Source organism: Nycticebus coucang, chromosome 1, assembly GCF_027406575.1.
Source record: "Nycticebus coucang isolate mNycCou1 chromosome 1, mNycCou1.pri, whole genome shotgun sequence".
In the NCBI taxonomy this organism is placed as follows: Eukaryota; Metazoa; Chordata; class Mammalia; order Primates; family Lorisidae; genus Nycticebus; species Nycticebus coucang.
The window spans coordinates 187220849-187237840 of NC_069780.1; the positions used below are offsets into that span (position 1 = coordinate 187220849).

A 16992-nucleotide genomic window follows, 5' to 3' on the forward strand; every position below is an offset into this window, starting at 1 on the left:
AAACTGTCCCCAGACAGCTAGATATTGTCAAATGTTTTCTGGGGGCAAAATTACCCTGGTTAAGAACCACTTGTCCAGAAGGAGGCAGGCTGTGCTGCACAGAGGGTAGTAAGGGGCAAATGACCAAGACACTGATTCCCCAGCAGCCCCTCAGAGTCATATGGGACCAGCCTTAAACATCAAGTGAAACAGGTGCTCTAAAAGAACCTTGTGCCTGAACCTAAGAAGAAGCGAGTGGAAGAGCCGAGGCAAGACTTAACTGATGGCCAAGGGGGTGCTCTGATTGAGCCCTGGCAGCTGCAATACTTAAAGTCAATGGCGCAGGCGTCCTCAAACTTTTTAAACAGGGGGCAAGTTCACTGTCCCTCAGACCATTGGAGGGCCGGACTATAGTTTAAAAAAAAAACCTATGAACAAATTCCTATGCACACTGCACATATCTTACTTTGAAGTAAAAAAACAAAACGGGAACAAATACAATCACACCGCCTCATGTGGCCTGTGGGCCATAGTTTGAGGACCCCTGGTTAGAGGTAGAAGTAAGGACATTCCACAGGGAGGGGTCATTGTGACCTGGGAACCCCCCTACAGGCTCTTGTCTCTGCCCTAAGGGTTCCAGTATCCCAGACTCAGGGCTGGCACCCTGGCCCGTGCCATCCTCTCTAGTGGCTTCTGCCCCTCCCCCGGCCCGCCTTGTTGGTCTGGCATCAAGATTGCACCAAGTGTGTGCCTTCCTACTTCAGCTTTGCCTTAAGACTATCTATAGTTTTTAAAACAAGTTCATCTCTGCTCTCCCATCCCTCCAACTGGTGTCTATTCTCAGGAATCCAGCCCAAGCCCTGCAGAGAGGCAGAGTCTGGGCTCTGCTGTTATGAATTGGGAGGTGGAACACAGGCACCCAGCAAACACCTGCCCAGAGAGGCAAAGGACTGGGCCAGCTGATGGACATCAGCCCAGAGCTCAAGGGCATAGGGGTGGGCTCGGTGTGAGATGACTCCACTGGAGGTCAGATCATGAAGGCCAAGGAGCAAGTCAGATGGAGAGGGGAGGAGGTTGCAGCACACAGGAAGAGAAGCTAAACTTGACGACAGCATGAAAGCCTTCCCTGCAAGCCCGGGGGTGCCAGTGGGTGTGGCCTGGGGATGTCTGACTGGCTCCAGGCTGCAAAGCTATGCGACTCTCCCCAGCACCCATTCCGTATTAGGAGCACTCGTAAGAATGCTCGTATCTCAAGCTGAGTGATTCTACTCTCCCTGTTATGCACTACCTTCAATTGCTTTTTCTTTCTTTGCAAATCAGGACTGTCCTGAATAATCCAGGATGGGGGTTGTAGGAAAAGAGCACAGACAAGAGCAGAAGCATCCTAGACTCAAATGGTGGCACCAACGCATGGTGCTGACCCTGTGCGCATGGAGGTCAATCACTCATGGAGCAGACTTTGCCCCTGGGGTCCTGCACTCCAATACAATGAAAAAGCCAACCATGTACCAGGCACTCCACTGAGTGCTAGGTATACACATGAGAATGCCATGTTTTCTATGCCCCAGAGAGTCCCAGAGCAATAATAAGTAACAAGCCTAAAAGAGTTCTAATACAAAATCAATGGTGATCAATAACAGAGGATCAATACCAGAGTTAAGTGGGTATAAAGGAAGAGACTAATTATAAACATAGATTGATTCCCCATTAATGCCATCCCTTGGTTTCCTCTGAGGTTTGACCTCCCCTATCTTGGCCATCTGAAGCAGACACACATCTTTTACCTCGCAACCTCACAATCTCTCTGTTGAACAGATGGTGCAAGTTCCAGACGCTGGGTCCCATGAGAGCACTGTGTGTCGAATTTGTTTTAAATTACATACAGCAAGTACTGTAGATGCAAGGAAATGAGAAGTCAATAGCATTGAAGACAGTGGAAGGGGAGCAGCAGAAGCGAGTTCTATTAGAAGGAGAGATTGGTCTTTGAATTGAAAGATCTAAAAATGAATTGTTCCATTTTCATCTATTAGATAAAAAGATTATAGAATCTGCTTTAAACAGAAACTTCCACAACATATGTCAACTGCCAATTCAATCAAAATTATAGAGATTGTTGTTAAATATTAAATATTATACACATCTTTGTGCTTTTAACAAGTACACTACAGGTATTTGTTTGAATGCTATGTTTATGCCTAGAATTTTGCTGCATTAGTTTCTAGCCAAACATGGAAACCATGTTTCACGTGATGGCCAAAAATGGCTTAAGCACAGTTGAGAGGGAGGAACTTCCTAGACTGGACATTGGCTCATTGTCAGACATTTACTCAGGTCCAAGATTACAACTAACCATTCAGTGATCAACACAGAAGATTATTGGGTCGTTTTTTTTTTAGAATCTTATGGGGGTACACACGTTTGTTTTGGTTATATAATTAGCTTCTGTGTATTGTAAGCCACAGTTATAAGTGTGCCCTTCACCTAAAAAGTGCACGATACACCCAACCAATGAGTCCTTTAATTGTGAATTTACCCCTTCCCTAGTTCTCCCTCCCACCTTCTTGAATTCTGTTGAGTTTTACCTCTGTATGAGCATGTAAGTGTTGATCACAGGTTACAATTTATAATTTATGGCATGTGGTGTTTCTTTTTCCATTCTTGTAATACTTCATTTAAAAGAATCGTTCCAATTTCATCCAGATGTTACAAAAGATACTGGATCACCATCTTTTTTATGACTAATATTCCACAGAACACAATTTATTAACCCATTCATGTATTGATGGGCACATAGGTTTTTCCACATCTTTGCAATTATGAACTGTGCTGCTATAAACATTTGAGTGCAAGTGGGTTTTTTTTTTAATCAGGAAAGCCTGCTGCTAAGTTTCATAGTAAATATGTAGACACCAACTTTTCATCTGTGTTTCAAAGTTGTGATGCTTATAGCTTTATAATGTGCTGTTAACATGACTATGATGTTTCAATCCTAAACTGACATGACTTTACCTTAGCAAGTTGATCAAAAGTCTTCAACAACAATAAAAAGCTGAACTACCATAATTGAATGAATAGATCTTGTGTTTGGGGGGAAGAGGGAGTAACAGGAAACCCTCTTCTTCTCCAAAATGAAAACCAAAGATTCCTGTAAGATATTTCATACATTCGAGAATCATTGATTAAAACTGGAAACCCAAGCCCGAAAGCTCATAGGAAACAGTTAAACTTTGAAAAGTGATAGTATGTATGAAAATATATACTGAACCTCAGCATACCTGCAGGCACAGTTATAACGCCTTTCTCTGCTCTGAATCATCGGCGTGTGCTTGTGGGGGGGGCACACGCGCGTGCGCTCAGTCATTCCCCTTCTCTGCTGGCACCCCAAGTTATTAATCTTTCTCATTTTCAATATCTTACACATTTTAATATACTCGTCAATTAGTACGTTTTAAAATTGTGGAGGAGACTGAACTAGAATCAAATACAGAATAGAATAAATAAAAATGCTGAGGTTAATATTGACAACTTCTGCTGACTAAGGTGTTCATTCTAGTTATTTCCTATTGATTGGTCGTGCACATTTATCGATTACCAATGAAACCAGGATTCATTATTATGAAGTCCATTGGAGAATCAGGAGGCAGTCCTCCTCCATGGTAAGGAAACTCTAACGAATGACCAAGCACATCCGTCAAGCAGAGCACAAAGGGCGTTTCAGACTCAGGTGTACACACCTTCCCCTTGCTTTCAAGCCTGAATCCCTTAATTCTACATTTGGAAAAACTGCCTACCCAAGTGATTAATATAAAGAGTCATGCATAATCACACACTGTCATTCCGTATTCTTCTGGCCAAAGAGATTTGATTGAAATTTTTGACAGACTTATTATTTTAATAACTTCAAAGCTCAACCTGGTGAAAATCGTTTCAAGGAGAAATAGAATAAAATATTCTCTTAAAAGGGCACCTTCTAGCTTCAAGTAACACCAGTATGCCTCTGACCACTTTTTCAGCAGAAAGTTAGTTCCTCCCTCTCCCCTGACCAGATCAGAGATTGTGTCAGAAACAAAAGTTGGCCACCGCAAGATGGGATTGATAAAATTTTATAAAAAAATGCTGTCAATATTTGCCTTGTTATATTATCTATGAAACTGAAAAGCCTTTGTTTACATTTGAAGACCAGCAAATGCCAAAACGACTAATTTGAATTGAATAACCTTTCCCAGTGTTACATGAAAAAGCTGATAGATACTATTTTAACACATCCTGTGGAACTTTTTAGATACCAAAGAAAACATTTAAGTCCAGTAGCATTTTAGCATTAGGCATACTTTATTTGATTTCTTTTTTTAATACTTAGCAAAGCAATCCACCATGTTTCCCATCAGACCTGAGCTGGCTTTCCCTCTCTTCCCTGACCTGGGTCCCCGCCATCACCCCGCTCCTTCAGCAGTATGGCCTAGGCAGTCCCTAAAGCTCAGTTCTCAGTTTGCTCATCTGTGACACAGAATTAAGTACAGTAGCAGAAGGTGACTTGTAAAGGGAACAAGTGTGTCTGTGTCGATCACAGTGGGCTGGAGGCTCCTTCCACGCAGCTTCTCCCTGCGCTGTGCAGGAGCAGGATTCTTGGGATCTGGCGCAGCTGTTGGCAAAGGACACCACCCTCCCCAGCCACGCCCTCCCCAGAGAACTGGAGCCCCTGATGAGAATGTAAGAGTCAGCCTATATTCATCTGTGTCAGCAAGGATAAGAAAGTGATCTGATTCCACCAGACTTCGAGTGGGAGACTCCCGGGCTGAGCCCAGCAATCTGTACTTCACATTTCCCCTGGGGATGCTGACCGTCCCAAAATTTGAGAGCCATTGCCTTCCTTGGTCTCTCTTTCCCAGGCTGGAGTGAAGGGCCCAATCACAGCTTTCTTTAGCCTTGATCTCCTGGGCCAAGGTGGTCCTCTCACCTCAGCCTCCCCAGTAGCTGAGACTGTAAGTTACACTGCCATGCTTGACTAATTTTTTTTTCTTTTTGCAGCAACAGAGGTCTGTGTTTGTTTTTCTGTTTTGTTTTGTTGAGAAAGAGTCCCACTCTGTCACCCCGGGTGTCACCACAACTACATGGTGTCATCATAGTTCACAGCAATCTCAAAGTCTTGGGCTCAAGAGATCCTCTTGCCTCAGCCTCCCAAGCAGCTGGGACTACAGGTGCCCACCACAACACCTGGCTAGTTTTTCAATCTTTGGTAGAGATGGGGTCTTACTCTTGCTCAGGCTGGCCTCAAACTGCTGAGCTCAAATGATCCAGCTGCCTCGGCCTCCCAGAGTGCTGGGATTACAGGTGTGAGCCACTGTACCTGGCCAGAAGTCCTGCTGTGTTGCCCAGGCTAGTCTCAATGTCCTGGCCTCAAGCGATCCTCTGGTCTCAAGTGATCCTCTGCCGTCAGCCTCCCAAAGTGCTGGGATAGGCTATGGGTAGGCACCCCACCTGGAGGCCACTTTTCCTGTCATTCTCCTCCATGGTCTCTAAATTCTTTCAGTCTCTTATACCTCCCATCAACCTCCCTCCTGCAACTTTCACAGTCTGTGTTATCCTTAGTCAGTCATTGTAGAAATTCACTACTGTAACCAAATCCCAACCGTGGGTAGGAGAGGAGGTTCATACTGTCAGGTGGTGGAGTAACTGAAATCACCCCGAAGATTCACCTCTACTAGGTTCACCTTGAGTCTTTAGTGGGACCAGATGACGGTCCCTCTGCTTTGTACCACGCATTCCAGTACCCGAGGCCCCTCTGCTGCCCTTAGCTCACCTCGTGCCAGCACAAGAAAGAGCTCAGAGCAGCACCTCCCACATGAGGTGCCCTGCACATGCCAGGAACTAAGTTGTCACAGAAACCCATAACTGTGTTCTTAGAACGAATTCCTAGAAGGCTACTTCTGGCTTTCTGGCTGGGTCAAGATAAGTATATTTTTGTGACAGATGAATTTAGATCTCTAACATGTTTCAGTAAGTTGTAAGCTCTGTATTTGAAAACGTTTCAGACTTCTCAAAGAAGAATTCTTTGAATCAAAAAGGTTCTGATTATAAATGACATAAACCCTGAGGACTGTGGAAAGTCTCCCATTCTCAGCATTCACAGGACTCAGATCACGTGGAAGGAATTCTGCGCTGTCCATTTCAGGAGTTACATTCCAGATCTCTGTGACTTCTCCAGTTCTAGGATGTGTTGATTGAAGCCATCCCTACTCATTCAAGCTGCACACTTGATAAACATTCTGAAAACAAACAAACAAACAAAAAGCATGTGTTGTCTAAACCTCTGAAAGAAGACAAGCATGGGAGGACATTCTTTAGGAGCCAACTGTAAAGGTTGCTGATATGGCCTTTTGCTTTGCAGGAACGTCAGTTCGGCTGGAGAGGAGGCTCGCAGAAGGATGCGGGAGTGTGACGGGCTCACAGATGCCTTGCTGTATGTGATTCAGTCTGCGCTGGGCAGCAGCGAGATCGATAGCAAGGTTTGTTGCACTTTCATAGATTAACTGTGTTCGAGCATAAAGACGCCCATGGGACTAAATGGCAGCTAGCAGTAGCTCCATTCTGAACGCTTCTTTGGTGCCCACCAAAATCCAACATTCTTCTTGTGTAAGAATCCAACATTTTCTAGATAGAGATTCTAATTCCAGCCTTGAACTTAGGCATCTCACTTTTAGTTTGCAATGAGTGAAAATTTAGATCAGACATCCTCAAACTTTTTAAACGGGGAAGTTCACTGTCCCTCAGACCGTCGGAGGGCCAGACTATAGTTTAAAAAAAAAAAAAAAAAAACTATGAACAAATTCCTATGCACACTGCACATAGCTTATTTTGAAGTAAAAAAACAAAACGGGAACGAATACAAGTCACAGTGCTTCATGTGGCCCGCGGGCCGCAGTTTGAGGACGCCTGATTTAGATTGTTGTACATTACTCAAACGGCAGGTGTTCCAGATGAGTGTATAAACTTTTGTATAAACATTGTTGACAAGCTTCTAGTTTTTATTTAATACAATCCACTCTCCAAAGAAAAAAAGGATGTTAAAACTTCCTGAGATGTGAATAATCCTATGTTCTTATAAGTTAGTCTTTTAACAACTGTTATACGTATTAGTGCCATTTAAAAATGCTTCAAGCTCTAAATAAATGTCACTGTGCTATATAAGTAGGCTGCCAAATTGTTGACTCCTCTGTGCCCATTCGATGTGTTAGTTCATAAGCCAAGTAGAATGGGCTGGGCCTTTCTAGTGTTTGAACCATTTTGTTTTATCTTCTTTCAATTAGTTGTTATTTACCCTAAATACACATTTGTAAAGTAATTTTAAAATATCCTAGTATAACATAAATTTTACCCATACTTTTAAAGTAATACATTCAATAAATGTGATATTTTAATCGAGGTTTCTCAAGAACCATGTTTATTGACATTTCGGGCTATTGTTTGGGGGCTGTCTATATATTGTAGGATAGTTAGCAGAATCCCTGGCCTCTGCCCACTGGACACCAGTAGCTACCCCTTTTCGTTTTAACAAACAAAAATGTCTCCATTCATTGCCTCATGCCCTATGGGGGGCCACCTTGGCCCTGATTGTGAACTGTGGCCTTCGTGTTATGGTCCTCAACCCAGACTCTTCATCAGAATTGCCTACAGAACATGAGTGAACACATCTACTCCCATCCCGTGATGATCCTCTAACTCTGAATGTCTGATTATAGCATCAAGTTTTTGTACCTTTAAACATTCATCAGATGGTTTCATTAAGAACAGATTAAGAACCTGTGTTGGAAGATGAAGCTTTGAAATGGACTCTCTCATCAGGAATTTGTTGTCATATAATTTAGTTGTAAAGTTAGATAAGGAAAAGGCAGGAGTGATTCTAATCATGTAGTTATTATTGGCTTTGGGAGTAAGTTAGCCTAGTACCTCACAACCTTAACTACACAAAAGAGTTGCCAAGAAATTTAGAAAATCATTGATGCCCAAGCCCTACTCCCTACATGTTTGACACAAAATACCTTCTGGAACTTGCAGCCCTCTGAGGACTAGTCTGCCCCAGTTATGGGCAGCGCTTGTCATCTTATTTCTGCCACTTGATTTGTTTTGCCCCATGTCATTAATTTTAAAGATGAATATGATGTAATAAAGACTAAGCATTCCCCTTTCATAAAAGCCCTTAAATTACCATTTTAGACCTTTTCATATCATGGAAAGGAAAATTAAATTTCAAAAAAAGTGACTAGTCAAGATGTCCTGAGTGTTTACAGCTGTCTGTTAGCAAACTAGACACATAGCTTCTGATAGAGCTGTGGAAGGGATGTCACTGAAGACAGCTTCCTAGCATCCGGGCTGATGAAAGAGTGAGGCCGTGGGAGACTAAGGCTCCCACCATGATGGACACCAAGAGAGCTCTACTAGCTGGACCTTGTAGGTGAAAATAAAATAAAAGTCAACAGCCTCATACCCCGCCCAGGTGTCCCTGCTGTGTCCCTGGAGGTTAAGGCAGCCTTTAGTGGAACGTGTCAAGACCAGTGTGCTTCAGATAACTGCATTTCCAAAACTCTGGGGGGATGTCGGAGATCATCTCTTTTAATATCCAGATTTGCCCCTGAAGACACAGTAGAAATTATTAGGAATATTCAGGGCTGGAATCAGAAGATCCAGCTATCCCTGATAAAGTGGGAAGAGACTGAACTGGCTTCAGGATGGGGCCAGTGGACTGTGCCATGTCCAGCTCCCACTAGCTGGAGGATCATACCCAAGTGACCAGGAGCCTCATCATGGCTGAATGCCAGGGCTGTTGAAAGGATCAGATGTGACAAATTACTCAGCAGCGCCCTGCTGGCCGGATGGTGCTATTGCATTTTAACGTGTTAGTATTGTACTATACTTTTCCAGTCACCCCTCTGCTTGGCCACTTCTGAGCTTTCACAATGACAAGTTAGAAGTGGTAAGAAAAAAATGAGTACACATTCTCTTTAAGGCCAGAGAGTTAATGAATAAAAGAGCCTGGATTCCATCCACGCTGCAGCTCTGCTTCTATAATTGGGACTGTTTGTTGAATGGGCAACATATGGTTGAGCACTCTGCAGACAACTTCGAAATTAGCCCTTTCTAATAGAAACGAAGGAGTCAGAATGACCCTGGTGATGAAGAGGAGCTGCTGAAAGCACTGTTGACAGCAATGATGTCCCAAGCAAAGCTACCAGCTGCTGCACCAGCAGGAAGATACCAGCATTCCAAGACTTTTCCCCCCTATCCTTTTTGAACAAAGCCCTTGAATTGGTAACTCACTAGACTGCTAAACTGCGGGAGACTAACAAGAGACGAGCCCTATCCACGTGACCTGCTCCCCCATTTCTCCCTCCCTCCCGCTTCTCCCCACATGTCTCCCCAGCCGCAGGCAGATTATAAATCATTGCTCGAAACTGCGGATTTATTCCCCAGTAGTCGTTTGTTAAACAGAGGAATGGCGATGCCTTGGGAAAGATGAAACAGCGGGAAGAAAAAGAATTTTATTCTCCCAAGTCTTTGATGTAAGAAAAATCAGTTTGAGCTGATTTAAAAATCGTTCTGACTTATGCCACGACATTTTCCTGCCGATGAGAGACTTCTCTCCTCCACGCGCTGTTCTGTGTTTACCTTCTTTCTTGCCAGTTCCTTTTTTGATGCTGTGAGGATGCTTGAAATAGAAAATCAAGTTGACGCAAAGCCTGTGGGATTAGCAGCCCATGAAACCTTGAAGCTCTGACAAGAAAGGTCTAGAAGGCAAAGGCTCCAGAAACACATCCTGAAAACTGGTTTTCCTAGGTGAATTTCATGCTGCACGTAATTGCTAAGAGGGTGCAGTCTTCCTTGTACCAGATTCCATTTAAGGGAGGGAATCAGAGCAGGCCGGGCCAGCCCTAACCCAGGACTGCAGAGGAAAGGTGCCATCTGGTACAGCCACGGACACCTGTGGGCCTCCTTTCCTTCACCTGTGTGATGGAGTTCTGTCCCCTGCATTGAAGGGTGGCTGTTACAAAGTAGATGCCTGAAAGATGGTAGTTGGTATGCTCTTTAAAATAAAACTTAGCTCATTTCAATTTTTTCCCATCCTTATTTAGTCCTTTTTAAAAATTAGGTTTTGGGCAGCACTTGTGGCTCAAAGGCGTATGGTGCCAGCCCCATATGCCACAGGTGGTGGGTTCAAACCCAGCCCCGGCCAAAAACTGCAAAAAAAAAAAAAAAATTAGTTTCTTTTCCTCTCTGTGAGCTGTGTAGCATTGGGCAAAGTGTTTACTCTCTGTGCTTCTATTTCCTCAAGTCCAGAACAAACGTCAAAGGTCAGTTATGTCTTAATTGGCCAACTTTTCTGCACAGGGTCAAAGAGGAAACACTTGTGCTTTGTGGGCCATACGGTCTCTGTCACAGGTATTTCATTCTGCCATTGTGGCATGAAGGCTGCCACACACAGAACGCGAGCAGATGGGCCTGGCCATCTTCCAGTAAAAGGCAATGCCCAGCTGCAGGCTCAGGATGGGTTGGGCCAGGGGATTGCAGCTGGGTTAACAATCAGAAGTTAGTAGAACTGATGTCTTGGCAAACTTTTGCCCAGGCACCACTGAGAGAGCTGTATCTCTGAGCTCCCTGACTGCAGCCCTTCATGGCTGGTACAGCTACCATCATGCCTGTTTGCAAATGAGATAGGAGCAGAGAGAGGAAACACTTTGCCCTCTGCTACATACCTCATTAAGTTGCAGACCCAGGAGCAGAATACCATCTAGCCCTAAGGAATCACGTGCTGGGAACCTCCGAGCTGTCCTGTCTCCCACCATGGGCATTGGCCTGAGCCTTGTACAGCATTCACCATGCCCAGAGTCCACCTGGCAGCTGGAACAAATAACCACAAAGTTGGATGCTTAAGATAGCACAAATTTATCATCTCATAGTTCCAGAGATCAGGTCTGAAATGGATCTCAAAGGGATAAAATCAAAGTGTCATGTGGTCTGGTTCCTTCTGGAGGCTCTATGGGAGAATCAAATTCCTGCCTGGGGCCAAGATCTAGAGGCTGCCTCCTCCATCTTCAAAGCCAGCAATGGCTGGTCATGTTCTTCTCACATCATGTCACTTTCACTCTGTCCTCCTGCCTCCTGCTGTAATTTATAGGACCCATGACACAAGGACCTACTCAGACAGTCCAGACAGCCTCCTCATCTGGCTGTCAGCTGATTAGCAAACTCAATTCTGTAGTCCCCAGATAACCTAACATAGTCACAGGTCCTGGAGATTATCCTTCCTACCACACACACATCGTGCCTTAGCTCACCTAACATATGCAGCAGCCTGAGATGTGGGTGCTATTGTGATCATTTTATAGAGGAGGAAGTTGAACCCCAGGGATCTTGGGTGAGTTGTACAAAGTCACACAGATAATACTCAGAGTCTAGCATTCTGCAGATGTCCAGCTCCCCAACATGTGCCCTTACCTACTGTTAAAACTTTTTGCTAAGAACATAAGCATGTCAGCCATCTCAGAAACAAACAGTAGACTGAAGACCTTATGCCCCCGATGACCACACCCCTCACTTGCCTGGGACAACCCTGGCTTGCACCTGTTACCTTTTCCACACCCAGAAAGTATCCTGGTGGATAGTAAGTGTGTCACCCACCAGAGCTTTCCAAAATCCAGTATCTGTATTCTTCATGACCTTGGCCCCTCAAGCCCCTTCACAAGCGAACCTCAATCAACAATGGCAAACATTTCATAGACTCTTCCCCACTGAGAATCAAATTCCCTGAATCACTATTGATAAGTAGCACCTTTGTGGGGGAGGAGTGATCTTAAGACCTTTCCAGGTTTCTCTGAGTTCTTTCTGCTGTGGCCATCAGAGGAGCCCTTAGAAGCCAGTAGCTAAATGTTTCCAAGGAGAAATGTGTACGTGGAGACTGGTCGCCTCTCCAGGGTGGAGGGTTGGAGTGCTGCTTTGCTTTTTTTCACTTCTCCTCTGTTTCCCTTTTTGTTTTATTTGGGTTCTGCAGACCGTTGAAAACTGTGTGTGCATTTTAAGGAACCTCTCATACCGGCTGGCAGCAGAAACGTCTCAGGGACAGCACCTGGGGACAGACGAGCTGGACGGGCTGCTCTGTGGGGAGGCCAACGGGAAGGACGCCGAGAGCTCCGGGTGCTGGGGCAAGAAGAAGAAGAAAAAGAAATCCCAAGATCAGGTGATGTGGGTTGCTTGCAGCTGCGCGCAATTATCCCCTCCCCTAATTACGGCGTTAATATTTCATCTGCGTGTAGAGAGACGCGGCTCTGCACTTTCAATGCCAGGTAAAAATCACTGACGCGTCATCTTCCTGCGGGAGCTCCACAGCTGAGACGGTGGAACATCATTAAATGACTTCCCCCACGTCTTGCAGCTGAATCAAGACAGGAAACATCAAAAAAAAAAAAAAAGAGAGAGAGAGAGAAAAAGAATAAAAGAAAAAAGCTACCGAACTGACATCCCAGCTCTTAGAGTGGAGGTAGAACCAGAGGTCGATTTCTCGGTGTGTTCTTCCACACATTTAGTGAGGTTCTTGTTGGGGCCGGGATGACCCACAAACAGGAAATGTGGCCGAGGGGAGGCAGCTGAGAGAGTGAGGCACAAAACCCAGCATGGATTTCATAGCAGGTTGGAAACGTTTGATGTGTCGTCTCACACTTCCTCTTGGAAGTGATGGGTGGCAGGCTAAGAATTCACAGCCCTTCCAAGAGGATGACATTAGAACCTTGGCTTTGGGGGACTATTCAGATGAGTTTGGAATGCTGTCTAGCTGGAGAAGGAGGCCTCTTGAAAATAGAACAGCCCTCACTCCCTGTGGTAGGGTCCCCTCTGGGAGACAAAGGCCCCAGGCAGCAACTCCCATCCCGGGAGCATCAGAACAGACGCCACTTCTGTCCCCTGGAGCCCTGAAGACCAGGCTGATCACACACAGGCCCCACCTGCACAGGGAGTGGTGACAACAGGCTGCCTATTGTGCAGCCAGCCCAAAACCCTGCCAGCAAGGATTCCCCCATTCCTCCCAGACACACAGTCACAGCTCCAGCCTTCCCAAGAGACTGAGGTTACTTAGCCAGCCTTGCTCAGACACTGGTCACAGCTCCAGCCTTCCCAGGAGACTGAGGTTGCTTAGCCAGCCTTGCTCAGACACTGGTCACAACTCCAGCCTTCCATGGACACTGTTTATACATCAGCTGCTTAGGGTCGTGCAGACCCAACATCCCACTGTCTTGAGAGTGGACCACTGGGAAAGAGGGTACAGAAGCCACACCACTCTATTGCCAGGCTTTGTATTCAAAATAAATATACAAATATTTTGTGCACAGCACAAAATTTTCTAAACTATTTTAGATATATTTTTATTTCAAGTAAAAGAAAATATTTTATGTAGAGTTAGGATCTATGGGGTGAATTCTGAAATCCAATTTCTGAATCTCCCTCAAATCCATCCATGTTAACATTTTTTAAGGTTCTGCTTCTCTAACCATTTGCAGCCCCTGGGGGCTGCCCCAGGGACTTCCCACAACTTCTGGATTTCCATGTTTCAGCTTGCACATGCCTATAATTTAGGAGATTCATGCTCACTGCCTTTTTGAGGGCAACCTTCCCCCCCAGAACTAAGTTCCCAGCCCCACTTTTTCTCCTGCCGTGGGTCAGTCTCCTCCTTCCTGTCTCTGAACTAAAGAGCCTTATAAGAAGGATTGAACTGTGGCTTCTAAATCAGCCACTTAAAATCCTGCCGTGGGAGTGCAGTGGTCACCTAGCGGGCATTTACTGGACACCTGTTGAGTACCAGGATTATGCTGGGTGCTGTCTCATACTTCAGTGTCACATCTGGTACTTAGGGGGCCAGATCATCATGGGTTTCTGAACAGTTTCAATTTCAAATCAAATGATAAGAGCTAACAAAAGTCTAACGGATTCTTTTCAGCCTTTCTTTTGCTGTACCCTATTACCATGGGGCCTGCTCCTGCCCTGCCTTCTCCTGGAAATGTGGGCAAGTGCAGTAAAAGTTCAAAGGAAACAGACCGTGTAGGCAGGGGCCTGGTGCTTCCCAGCTTGGTGTGATGATAATCACCCAGGTCTCACCCAGGACCTTAGGACTCAGAATCTCTTGGATGAGCTCCAGGCAATGCCTGAAGGCAAATTTGGGAAATCAGGACAATGCTTTATACAGCATCAGCCTTGGCTAAAAGAAACTGAGATTGGATTCACTCTGAGTTCAGGGTTTAATCTCCAGAGTTCAAGCTGTTGCTCTCAGATCCCAAAGTGGGCCGCCTCCCTCTCGTGGCCGTCCCGCCTCTCACTGCTGTCTCATTTAGGAAGATTCTGACCCTAACACCAAGCCCTTTCCCCAGCTCTGCCAAGATGTGTTTGCATGGATTTAAGTCTTATAAGTGACAGATGAGGTTGGGGGTTGGTCAGGTTTGGAGTACGAGGTCGCAGAAGGAACCTTCATGGAGTTCAACTTATGATAGAGCCCTTCCTTCCAGGTGTCAGCCACCTCCACAAAACCGTGAGTGAGCAGTTTTACAGACTCAGAAAGCTGAATTTTAGACTGTATTTTATGATGTTGTTGAGCTCCTTTCTAAGTCGAGCATGATAAAGAAGTGAATAGAATTTCATGATTTTTACCAAAAGCCTAAATGAAAATTTATATGGCTCATTTGTCATATTTTTTTCTTACCATATTCTTTAAGGAAAAAAAATGATTTATTTATTTAAGAAAGTGTTGACAAAACATCCAGAAGTTAAAATTCAGTGGAATTTTTTTTTTTTTTTTTTTTGAGACAGGGTCTTGCTTTGTCCCCCTGGGTAGAGTGCTATGGCTTCATAGCTCACAGCAACCTCCAACTCCTCGGCTTAAGCGATTCTCTTGTCTCAGCCTCCCAAGTAGCTGGGACTACAGGCGCCCACACAATGCCCAGCTATTTTTAGAGATGGGATCTTTCTTTGGCTGAGGCTAGTCTCAAACCTGTGAGCTCAGACTATCTTCCCACCTCGGCCTCCCAAGTGCTGAGATTACAGGCATGAGCCACCTCATTTGGCCCTGGAATATTATTTTTTATAAAGAAGTTTTGAGGTTATGCCAAATGATAATGTTTAAAGGCTTTTTAAAATGTTCTGAATTGATACAAAAAAAATTTATAAGTGCCAGAAAATTCATTATCAAACCTAATGAGGATGTAAACAGCAATTATGCTTATTGGAAAAGTTACATGTAAAGTTCAATATGTTCTGTCAAGTTCAATGTATTTAATAACAGTCAGACTAAAACCTATTTTACATTTAAAGATTGATAGAAGGAAAGCAAAGCTGAAAGGCCTAGTGATGGGAGGAGAGTGAAGGCAGAGGAGAGGAATAGAAAGGTGCCATTAAAGCCAGCAGGCCACCTGGCACCACCAGTGCCCCTGTACAGGGTACACAGGGAGAGACCTGGGTCTATGTGGCACCACCTGCTAAAGAAGATTGGCATTGGGGCCAGCCTGGGGTCCAGGCCAGTACTTAGCCCCAGGCGTACCTTCTTGCACCTGGGAACTGCAGCCACATTCCAACCAGGAGTCAAGGAGTCCAAAGGAATTACAGTAGGACTGCTCCAAGGAAGGGAAGGTCTCAGGGCCCTAATTCATCACTGTTAACAGGTTGCAGCAAGGTAAGCAATGGAGATGTTCCAAGGCCTTTCCAGGATAAAACATCCCCATCTTTGTTAACAGTGAAACAGCAAGTCACCTTCAGGGCCCAGAAACCGATTTGTCTCACCAAGAAGCAATGGAGAGCTCTAAGTTTACAGCTTTAAAGATGACCAGGTATCATTCATACCCTGGAATGTCTGCTACACATAAAGGCAGGTTTTGAAGAGTATTTAGTGGTTAGAGAAAATATATAATACAACGGAAGTGAAAATAGCAATATAAAAACAGTGCATATAAATATAGAGATAGGTAAAATTAATAGCGATAAAATCTGGCCTATTTTGTAATATACATCATATGCAAATATAACATCCTATATGCTAGTAGAAAATGAATGTCTTTCTAGAAAAAGTAGAATAACTTCAAAGACAAGATAGTGATTCTTTTCGTACTTATGTATTTATAATTTTTCTACAATGGAAGTTACATTCATAATCTTCTCAACTGGCATTTAAATTAGTGTTTAAGAAGTCATTAAGTTAATATATGCTTATAAAAATGTATACCTTTTTTTCTCTTCAATTTAAGACACTTCAGAGAAAGGTCTGAGGGACTATGCAAAGGGAAATGTTATCTAGTCTACAACACAGATCTCCCAGGAGAGAAGAGCCGAATATTGTAAAAAGCAGTAAAAGTGATGAAAATCATAACTGTTTTAATTTTGGCTTCTGGAGCTTTCACTACAGCATATTTTGTTGAGTCTTACATTTGGCATTAATATTCTGGACCTTAAAATACTATACCAATCTGCACATCAGAGTTAGTTACAACAAAAATCTCAGAAACTTTTTCTGTTAAGTCCCAGACAGGGATAATTAATGAAAATATGCAATAACAAAGATGCATTGCCTGCAAACTCTTATCGCAAGAATGGTTGCTATTGAAACATTCTAGAGGCATCAGACTCTGAACCCCCAGGTGCAGGTGTGTTGGAATCTCTGTGTTTCATATTCGGGTTTCAAAGGATCTTGTGAACATCCATTTTTTACTCTATTCTGTGTCCGTTGATGAATTATAAGCATCACTAATTTCTCTTGTTCTCTTTGGCCACATCCTCCCCCAAAGTCATCTGCATGTCATGTGCCACCGAGGCACAGCTGTCCCCACAGGATCCTCCCTGTCCTCCAGCAGGACTTTGTGCCCACAGCCTATCACCGCAGGATGGTGGGGGGTGGGGGGGGCAACCTAAAAATGGGAGTCCAGGGAAAGAGGAGATAAAATTGATTCATTTACTTTTTGCGTTATTGTGGAAATAAGCATTTTTGTTTGTTTT

At 44.2% G+C, this 16992-nt stretch overlaps 1 protein-coding gene across 3 annotated transcripts in view; it reads left to right on the forward strand.

Moving 5' to 3' along the window:
- Positions 1-16992, forward strand: part of CTNND2 (catenin delta 2) — a 943962-nt gene that overhangs the window by 779232 nt on the left and 147738 nt on the right. For all 3 annotated transcript variants that reach the window (XM_053592980.1, XM_053592979.1, XM_053592981.1), the window contains 2 exons: positions 6368-6485; positions 12023-12208. In XM_053592980.1, the coding sequence (XP_053448955.1) occupies positions 6368-6485; positions 12023-12208 (304 nt within the window). The remainder of the gene's footprint in view (positions 1-6367; positions 6486-12022; positions 12209-16992) is intronic.